This window comes from Pleuronectes platessa, chromosome 6 (assembly GCF_947347685.1).
Source record: "Pleuronectes platessa chromosome 6, fPlePla1.1, whole genome shotgun sequence".
NCBI lineage: Eukaryota > Metazoa > Chordata > Actinopteri > Pleuronectiformes > Pleuronectidae > Pleuronectes > Pleuronectes platessa.
In genome coordinates this window covers 13,978,642-13,989,461 of record NC_070631.1, presented here as the reverse complement: position 1 = coordinate 13,989,461, position 10,820 = coordinate 13,978,642, and the positions used below count along the sequence as shown (strand labels likewise).

Genomic DNA, 10,820 nt, shown 5'->3' with positions numbered 1-10,820 from the left:
AAAACCTCCTTTTTTCACCGGGCTCCCCCTCAGCGCTCTCATCCTCAAGCACTGAGAGGGAAGTGAAACCTCCCCAATCATCAGCCGGCTCCCCCCAGAACTCTCTCTTTGCTCCAGATCAAAATGGAGTCTCATCGCGTTTTTTTTGTTAAGCTGTTTCAATATCTACGGAAAGGGCCTCCAAAGCGTTTCCGTCTTCCCCCTTAAAAGGACGGTTGTTGGAGGCGGGTTTCCAATCGATCCCGATCACACCGTAACCCCGACAACACAACTGTAAAGTGTGTGTGGGGAGGGGTGGGGGGGCTCAGACAGGGTTTGTCTGGGAGTTGTCGTCGGGGGGGTAAACTGGTGGGACGGTGTTGGGTTTGATGCCTCTGCTCTTCATGTAGGAGATGAGCTGGTCGGGGATCTCAGCCAGCACGTCTTTAGCCAGCCTCGCCATGCTCAGCACATGGTTGCCCGTGCGGTCCATGTAGTCCCTGAACGGGACAAACTGGGGTGACACGAGAGAGAGAAAGGCGTGACTTCAGGGGAAAGTAGTGTGTCTGCAGTTGTGTGTTGGGATTAAAGGTTTTGACGTTTGGAGCAATTGCAGGCATGCGAGACAGCATTAAAGAGTAGAAGAAGAAAAAGAAGCAGATTGTCGCTTGATATAAATAAAATGTTCCTATTATTATTAAGATACATTTATTTATCCCAAACACATGCACAGACATGCACAGGCACAATCATGCAATTGTAGGGATATTTAACCTCTGCTTTTAACCCATCTGGTGCAGGACACACAGAGCAGTGAGCAACCATGTACGGCGCCCGGCGAGCAGATGTTGGGGGAGAAAGGTGCCTTGCTCAGGGGCACTAGACAGGGCAGGGAGAATCCTTTGGAAAGATCAATCCAGGTTCGTCTTTTAGTTTTTTCTCCGTGGAGTCGAACCAGAGACGAACCAGAGACCTTTTCTGCCCATAGTCCAAGTTTCTGCCACTAGTCCACCGCCTATCATGATATCATTATGATGGCAATACCATAATGATAGTACAGTGGCGACTAAATCAAAGATGTAAACACTGTACATGACCTTGGTTTAGACCTTGGTCTGGACAAAATGCCTTCATTCTAAGTTTTGACTTTAACAACCTGATGTTACTCTACGCTTCTCTAACATGTTGTTCCGTTAGTATATTCAATACATTTCTGTCCTTACATTGTTTCATTAACTTACTAATACACAATTCTGTGGGCTACACACCTACTTAACTAACCTAAGTAACATCTAAATATCTTCCTTTTGACCTTTGTACCCATCATTAAATATATGAGACAGAAACCGCACAGCTGCAGTGTGCATGTTGTGTCTTTCTCCAGTAAATTGAAGGTTTGCAGTGTAAATGACTCAGCACCATTTGAGTCTTCAACTTTCTCAATGTCATCTCCACCCTCAACAAAATCTCAAACAAACACCCCGAGCTGATGACTCACAGTATTTGCCGTCACTACATGGTTGCTCTGTAGTCACTGGCGCCGGACACGTAGTTAAATATTTGAGGAGAGGCTTACTAGGGGATATGTACCCTCTATAATTATAATTATTCAATAACCCCTTAACTGACAACCGTAAATCAATTAAGTTGGGAAAGGTTTTACATTTTAGCCTCAGTGAGAGCGGCAGAGGAAAAAAAGATGCAAAATAAGAGCAAAGGAGCAAAAAGAACAAGGAGTGTTGATTCATTAGTTTCTGACGGGCAGTGGAAAGAATCTCCGATGTGGAGACCAGTTTGGAAAGAGCTCATTCATTGGGGAACGGTTTGGGAAATGTCATCATCACTGGTGTTTGCTATTACATGTGCAAAATAATTTGAATTAATTACCTTAGTACCAGACCATATTTAAAGACCATGTATTCTTTTTTTAAACGCACACAAAATTTCCAGTAATGATCACAGATGTTGACACAAACAAACCTTTCATTCACCTTAAAAAAAACCATTAGAAAACGTGTCACCTGTACAATGTCTCTTTCTGCCAACTTCCCTCTTGAGGAGATCCTGATGTCGTCACCGTCCAGCTCCACCATGGCTACAGACAAAAGATCGTTTTTTGAAAGAATTATCTCCGGTGTGTCTTCATGTCTCATTATACAAGGGCGCACATTCAAATGTCTCTCATACAGTTGATTGAATTATTGTAACAGAAGGTGTGTGTTTGAACAAACCACATTTTTATCGGGCATTTTTCCCCAGAGAACTTATTTTTCTCACCATCAAACTCCGCTTGACCGACTCCGACAATGATGATAGACATGGGGAGTTTAGCTGCCTGTCATGGACAAGAAAACAGTCCGTTGTCATTCAGACACCTGGAAGAACACAAACTGTATTTTCCAGGAGTTTATACTCCGAGCATTGATGGGTTACATTTCCAATTATTTGTGTTGTTCCACCATTTCAATTTTCACCCCGCAGTGTCAGGATTAATCAGCAAGCACATTTCTCCGGAGATTAAAACAATAATGAACAAAACAAAATAAGATAAAAATAAGTGCTGCAGAGCAGAGCATCATTACTGGATTGTGTGTCACATCCCATTGTGTTGCACAGTTAAGGTTTCCTAAAGACGGAGAGACAATACAAAATACATTTTACAACAGCCAGCACACTACACAATGGTTCCCCTTGCTACTACACAGTGTTCACATTGTAAAGGCTGCTTTGAGAGTGCAGCATACCAAAGAGTTAAAGTGCACAAGCTTCCACAGTGTCCTCGTACATGATGTTCCAAACAGTTAAGATAACACGTACATACATAGAGACTCATATGCTGTTTTCATAAAACATGATTCCTTCAACCTACACACTTGCATCACGCATTAACATTATTTATTAATTGTGTTTGCATATAGAAATATTTAAAATGCTGCCACAGTCAGAACAAGATATTTTACTGTGTCCTAATCACCTCCGATCTAAAAAAGAAAACCCAAAGTGACGTCATACAGTTGATCTGAGGAGTCTGACCACAGTACCGATGTGGAGAATGTGGAAGCTCAGGCATGAATGAATGATATGTGCTGGTGGTGGAGATGAATTAACACGGGTAAAAGTGGGTCAGCTTTCCTGGAAAAAAAACTCCGGAGGGGGGATCGGCCTGACACAGATAGGAGTAAACAGACTGAGGAGGACCACCCTCTCCATGCTCTCCATCATTATTCTCCCTCCATCCCATTCCCTCTATCCTTCCACTGGGCTCATTCGTCACAACCTTACATTTTGCTCTTCACACAAGAATACATGCAGTCTGTTGGCCTCTCTGCAGCAACACAAAACCCCATAGGTACATAGCTATGATTGCCAGATCAGACTCTGTATCCAGAGCTGAATTATTCAGTCTACACCATTTATTACTTTGCCTGTATAGTAGAGTCACTCAGGGGATCTTGCTTCATCAACCTGTCTGAACACATACTTCGTCCTGTCACTGCACACAACCATAACAAACATACAAAGGCTGACGGCTGATGACTGAACTCACGGGGACACTTTGAGTCCTTTTTTACAATTAAGGACTATGATCAGGATTGGCAATAGAATAATCGCTGTACAGTTCCAGTGCACATGCCGACACTTTCATATCCTGCATGTTCAGAATTGTTCATGTAATTTAACTCCTAAAATCCTCTGCATCAGCTATTCCCTGAAGCTATGAGATTTTCATGCTGGGTGAAACATTATCAATCAAGACACTGTTTCCTATGGCAGCACTGCTCCATCAATATGAAATATTTTAGATGTGTCATGAATTATTTTAAGCACATTCCCACTAAATCAATCCTGATAAATCTTGTATGCTTGTAAACTCAAAGATCAGTGGGTTTAAACAGTTTTGTTGCACTGTTCAAATTTTTATTGAGGGAGTGAAGATGTTATTTGTGAAATTTTATTAAATATTCAAAAACTCACTGTCTTGATTAGGATAAAAAATAAAACCTCACAAAATGTCAAAACTGTTTTTGAGACAAATCCTCAATCATTTGAATTGTCTATATCATTATTGCCACTATTATTAATACATTTTTATTACATTTTTGTTGTCAGCTGAGCTTCCAGAGTCTAGCGTATATGTGAAAGTTTTGCTCTGTGGATTCAAACTAGGTACATGAACTCTGCCGAAGACGACCATTTAACAGTGGGTTCATTTGAAAACATTCATGGATTTTGTGATAAACTGGCCGAGCTGCCCCGGCAACAAACTGAGAACCGCAGACATAATCGAATACATAAGCACAAATTCGTCTATTTCTGGTACAGCAGGTCAGAAAGAGAGAGGGAGAGAGGCCCTCTTCTATAATTTATGATTCCTAAAATCTAATTTGGGGCTTAAAGGAAAAATATCAAAGCGAGAAGTGGGAGTTTGTATTCACCCCAGAGGCCGTCCTGTTAGATGCGTGGACATATTAGTCACCGAGGGCTAAGCTGAAGCTGTGCTGATTTGGGAAACAGGAAAAAGTGGAATAAACATTTGGTGCAGTTTGGCCAGCAGCAGAAAAATTACCAACAGAGATCGGATATCTGCATCAGGGAGAACAAATGAGAAAGCAAAAGTGCAGGGATGAGCGTTGTATGAAACTCTTTCCTTTTGAGAAAAAAAGAGGAGGTAGGTCCAGACTGAGAAGCGAGAGGCAGCAGGAGGAGGCAGCCGGTTGGGCCGGAGCAGCGCAGAGCAGCAGACAAGATCTTAAAAGGAAGGTGTGGCTGTTCGAATGGTTTAATTAACAGTCGCAAATTCCCTTTAAACCCAGTCTGCTGGGGGTCAGAGCACCTGGTCCACGAAGACTCGCTGAGCATTACCACTGTTGACATATTCAAATTCTGAATATTAAGAGACACACAGGCAGCATAGGTGAGACAATCACGATAAACGCTTGAAAAATTCGACCAGACAGGTGCTTGAGATGGGCCAATGGATGAGACCCCTGCCTCTAATTAAGTGAACCTGTCGACCTTAGACCGAATCTCAGCTGAGCCCCCTCAGCCTCCCGAGGGGCTTAATAAGGGAAGCAAAATATTGGGCAAACAGAGCATTAAAGCACAGGGAGTGAGACAAGTGGAGCCGAAAACCTCCCATAAATCCTCATATCTGCTGCGACTGGCTTATGAAGCCCTCAAAGTCGCAGAGAGCCTGAGCGCTGTGCCACGGTAGTAAAAGCACCTGCAATGCCGATGTCCTGCAGAGAGAGAGAGAGAGAGAGAGAGAGAGAGAGAGAGAGAGAGAGAGAGAGAGAGAGAGAGAGAGAGAGAGAGAAAGAGAGAGAGAGTGAGGTTAAGTCCTGCAGCTCATGTGAGAGATGCACTTACATTCACTATGGCCTCCTTGGTCTGCGCCATGTCTGATATGACGCCATCAGTGATGATGAGCAGAACAAAGTATTGAGATCCGTCTTGAACCGCTGCTGCGTAGCTGGAACAGAGAGATGGTGGGCACACAGTGGTTTAGGACTGGAGCAGGTAGATGATGTTAAATCTTAAAAACAGACAGTAAATGTTCATGATTTGCATGGAACTCTGAGAACAACCACAGAGAAAGACTGAGAGCAGCAACCACTATGCAGAAGAAAAAAAGATACGATTAAAAAAACATGTTCTGTGGAAACAAACTTCCCCTCCGCCCAGCATGTGACACAAAAGCTTAATATAGGCCTTTCACGTCTCAGAGGTCTATCCAGACACTATTACGAAACCCATCAGAGACACCACAGCGAGTGTGGCCTAGTTTCAATAGCCCATCGCTGGCTGCCCTATGAATAATTTATTTAACTGTTTATGCAAGTGCTGCAGTCTTATTCCCACAGAACACTATTGATTGCCGAGAGCTCAATCGACCAGACTTGAGATGGAAGAGGGGGGAAAAAACGTTTTTGGTTCATCTTGGGAGACAAGGGCAGGTCGGAGGTGAGCCCTCGCTCTCGCGTTCTGTTTAGTCATTTTAAATGTTAATTGCCGACGTTTTTATCAAAGTCAGCAAGAATGGAAAAGAGCGATGACTGGAATTTAGATGATTAAAGAGACGTTTGACATGTTTCACATCTGCCGTACAACAACGTGGGCAACTGGCTACATTTGGCCGTGTTAGTAGGACGCTAACTGCAGCATCAAACATTCATCCATCCATTATCTCCCCCCCCCCCCCCCCCCTTCTTTGAGAGTCGCAGGGGGAGCTGGAGCCAATCCCAGCTGACACTGGGCGAGAGGCGGGGTGCACCCTGGACAGGTCGCCAGGGAGGTGATCAGCATTGCCACCAAACATCATAGATAATCAATATTTTTTTACTTTCACAGATGAGAGGAAAGAATCACACAATATAAATTATAGTGTAGGTCTAGATCGCAGTATGCACGGTGCATCAACACCTTTCGCCCTTTAAAGAGCACTGCCTGCTGCCATTAATTAATCAGCCTCATCTTTGTGACGCTTGCAAGGAATAAAACGAGAGTAACCTTCAAACTCAAACTGCTGTAATGTCAAGGTTTGTTTCAGGTCATGTGATGACTCATTATAATACATTCTTCACTGCTTTACTAGATAACCTTTGGCACCTGTTCTTGAATCTCTCAAGGTCTGCAACATCTTTGTGATCAATTTGTAGCACTTGAGTAGGCAGAGACTTTAGACAGTGTATTAATAGAACTGAAGTCTCCAATTGCTTTTTACTCAAGCTAGTCACAGACAGAAAGTTTTAATTAGGTACAAAATGTTTCAAAAATGTGATACTACTTAACATTTGTATTTCTTGAAAACACACAAAGACGGCCGAAGGGGACTCATTTATTTTTTCAGTTTTGTATTCATTATACCGGTGGGTCTGTGTGGAACAGGAGGGATGGATGTAGTACTCTTAAGTTTTGAACAGGGTGCCACATTATTCCCCATTTAAATTTTTTAATTTGAAATTTGAAATATGGAAACCCATGAAACACAGAATCTTCTCCTACAGTTTTCAATTTGGAGTAAGATATTTGTTGAATAATGTGACTCATCCACACTTGACATGAATACCTAGTTTACCGGTCCCCTCTCTCTCCACACTCTATGTCTGAAACGAAATGAGTAGCAGCTCGCTACTATGCAGCTTGAGTGATTCTTCATCCTTCAACAGTTCGGCTCAATTCATAGAGAAACCATCACTCACTGTCTTCATACCTCCAGCGGCACACCGGTGAAGATTATTGACGGATGGATTTCACAGAAAAAGACGATTGGGCTCCGATAGGTGCACAGAGTGTTTGTACCTGGCCACATGATTGACAACGGGGGCGAAGTTGGTGGGTCCGTACAGCTGAACCGTCTTAAGGCTTTGGTGGTAAGCTTCAAGAATCCCCTCCATGCCGTTACAGTACGGGTTCTCTACGTTGCCGTTCTGAGGAAAAGAAAACAGAAGGGTTTGGGACTCAAAACCTGCAGTAACTTTTTGGGACTCTTGATCGCCCCCTGGTAGTTGGCTGAAGTAAAGGTCATAAATCCTCTATTCCAGGGGTTTTCAACTGGTTTTGTCCCAGGGACCACCATTCTGACTAGAAAGTAATCCGCAGCCCACTAATGTGCCTACGCGCGCGTGCCTACGCGTGTGTGTGTGTGGGGGGGTGTGTGTGTGTGTGCGTGCAAGTGGATAGAAGGAAGTATTAACATTTGGTTTTCCATTTTGTTTTATTTAAAACCTAAAACAAATCTACAAAAATGTGTAAAAAACAAATAAACGGTTGATTTTCAGTGCTTAAGAATTGAAAAAATTTAAATGCAGTTTGTAGTTGTACTGCATCTCAGAACCATATGTACGTCAATATATAACGCTCATGACTTAAATGTACAGACATGTAGCTGACATGTTGAGAGAACGTTGAAGTAACGGTGATCAATAACAATCAGCGAACGTGGTAAAGTTGACTGTTATTGCAATTAATTGTTTTGGCTATTATGCCAATTTATTTTTCTTACTACAAAGTATTTTTGTTTTGTTTTATTTAATATTTTCATTATTAATTCTGCCCTTTTGGGCCTTCTTTTTGGGAAAATCAAAATTCCCATCATACAAACTACATCTCCAAGACCTCCTGAGAGTTTTTAGCGCAACCCGCTCTTCTACATCTACCTTTAACACATATGCACAGGGGAAAACTGCTGGCAGTTTCTAGCCCCAAGCCGGTTTCAAGGTTCCCCTCATCACCTTTATATTATTTTAGACATATTTTTCTTATTTTAAATATTGTTAACGATATTCAAGAGTAATCTGGAAATGTGTTGATATATCAATGCAATTTCGCGGACCCCCTGCAATGCCGTCGCGAACCCGAGGGGGCCGTGGACCCCTGGTTGAAAACCCCTGCTCTATTCTGTATTAGTGGATGGGACAAGGATCAAACCAAGAAGTCAGGCAGAGAACATTTTCAAAAATGGATCCCTGAAATATTTGAGGTATTCTTATCACACTGACGTTTTGTTGTTGTTTCTGGTGGTGTGGGTTTTTAATTAGTTATGATTTGATGCAATAAAAATGTGGTGAAACATCATGAGTGACAGCAGAGACTGACTCATTATCGATCCAGGAAGCGCATCGATTCGACCTCGCAATCCCCTGATTGCTACTGTGCAGACTCTCAGATAAGTGTGATATTTTAGCTTCATTTCTGGATAGTGGGTGAAATTGGAGACACGTCTTTAGTCTTTAGTCTTTAGTCTTTGACACAGATGTTACGTTGCACGCGCACACTCCTTTATCCACCTCTATATCACTGGAGCAAGGTGCAAAGATAAACCAGTGGAAACACTTTGATATTCTTATTCCCTTTTTGAAATAGATTGATAGTGGTGTCATCTTTGTACATTTGTGTTGTTAATGGTCACTTACTGACAGGAGAACTGCCATCATGCATGCAAAAATGTAAAAAATTTTTACGACTACCAGTTGAAAGTTATAACATCCCTGTTGTGTAATTTTATATACAAATATACAACACAATGCTCAAAGTGCATGAGTAACAGTGTGTTTTGGAGTTGCCCTTTAAAAAAGTTTGGCTTTTAATGAAAGCCAGGCTGAGATTACTCGATAGCCTGCTCCTTCCACCCCCCGCAGCAGTGATGAGGCAGCGGGATGCGTTGACTGGTGCCACAAACGCTTCTCTGTTAGGGCAGAATGACATTTTGAAATCCTTCACTCCATGATCTGCTTGTCAAACTTTCCTTCAGAATGTTAGCTTCCTTATCCTTCAGGGCAAATTCTTAACTAAACATAATATGACAAATATTTCACACCAGACTGTAACTTTACCTTTGAACTCACCTACAAGACTAGTGCATGAGAATGAGATTTCAAGTATATGGTGAGATGAATCTCAATTTGCAAATTCCATTGGAAATATGGAGTGATGCAGACTTTCCCCTGTAAACAGACTCCTCATTAGGCTGCACTATGCAGCAGCCAACGCACATTAGCTGCCTGAGAGAAGCCAAATTGATTTAAGAATCCTTCAGCCTTACAGAGACTAATTTGCACTATAAAAGGTAAATGGAATTCTCTCTGAATTATGCATGTCAGAGGTGTAGCAGCATTCACCTAAAAATGCTCACATCCATATTGCAGATGCAAACATGCTCACTCCTGCGTGCAGGAAAGCGCAGAAACGCACAAATAAGTGTTCACACTCTAATGTAAGCCCCACTACGAGGGTATAAATCAGATCAAGACTTTTGATGCTGAAATAATACCTGAAATAACTTCCTAATTCACTCACCAGTGGGAACTCGTGGGAGACCCTCCCATCGGGGGGCAGCTTAGCACCGAATCCCAAGGCGGGGAACATCTTATCACTGTCATAGTCCTGGATGATCTCTCCCACGGCCTGAAGGGCCATCGCATAGGCATTCATCTGGTACGGGTTCATGTAGTGCAGGGAAGTGGATTGGGATGGATTTCCTTTCAAGACGAGAGAAGTCAGAGTCAGTGATGCAAACCAGAGGAGTGGGACTGAACTGACAGCTGCAGTAAGAGACACAAGAGAGAACCAAGTCTAAATTGGATGTTCTGAATCCGAGGTGCGGCTTGGTGGGACCGTGTGGCTTCTGAGCGATTGTGGAAATGAGCAGTGCTACGGTGGTAAGTGGAGGTTCATGATTTTCAAGTTGCAATGACATTTTGAAGGAATAGTCCAAATTCGATATGCATGGATTGGTTTTAAGGCCTGTTCATACAGTGAAGCACCAAGCTGTAAGACAAATCTGACCTCCTCAGTCATTCACTGTTTTTTTCAGAGTTGGGGCAAGTCAGCAATGGAACAATTTAAGAGGGCGCAGATGTATATGTTGGACTTTCTTAATATATCCCTTGGATATGTATGCATGTGTATACACTTGCATAAACTGGGTCATTATAAAATGATTTTTCTAAATCAGGGGCCAAAAGGAACCCCAATTTACACAGCAGGGGGAATTATACATCCTTCATCAATGCACAACTCCTGATTCAGTAAGGTGTTTATTTAAATCATTCCTTCTTTACTGTTAGCTCTAAAGCTTAGAGCAAAGCCTGACACCATTGAATACGAAAATACCAGCACATACAGCATTGTTTTATACAATTTCTAAACTCAGTTTGTAACACCTTCCCTGTTCTCTCTCTCTCTCTCTCTCTCTCTCTCTCTCTCTCTCTACGTGTCGTTCATGTTAACACGTCATTTTAGAAAGAAAAATACCAAATATTGCATGCAGAGACAAATCCAGTTCCCTCTCTGATACATGAGAAACTCAATAGTCATACATCAGGTGACAAATGGAGTCA

At 42.4% G+C, this 10,820-nt stretch overlaps 1 protein-coding gene across 1 annotated transcript in view; it reads right to left on the bottom strand.

Annotated features, from left to right (window-relative positions):
• Nucleotides 1–304: 304 nt before the first annotated feature.
• Nucleotides 305–10,820, bottom strand: part of cpne5a (copine Va) — a 69,551-nt gene continuing 59,035 nt past the window's right edge. Inside the window, 6 exon segments of the mRNA XM_053424158.1 lie at nucleotides 305–493; nucleotides 2,001–2,074; nucleotides 2,257–2,314; nucleotides 5,350–5,452; nucleotides 7,282–7,409; nucleotides 9,778–9,959. Of these exon segments, the coding sequence (XP_053280133.1) occupies nucleotides 305–493; nucleotides 2,001–2,074; nucleotides 2,257–2,314; nucleotides 5,350–5,452; nucleotides 7,282–7,409; nucleotides 9,778–9,959 (734 nt within the window).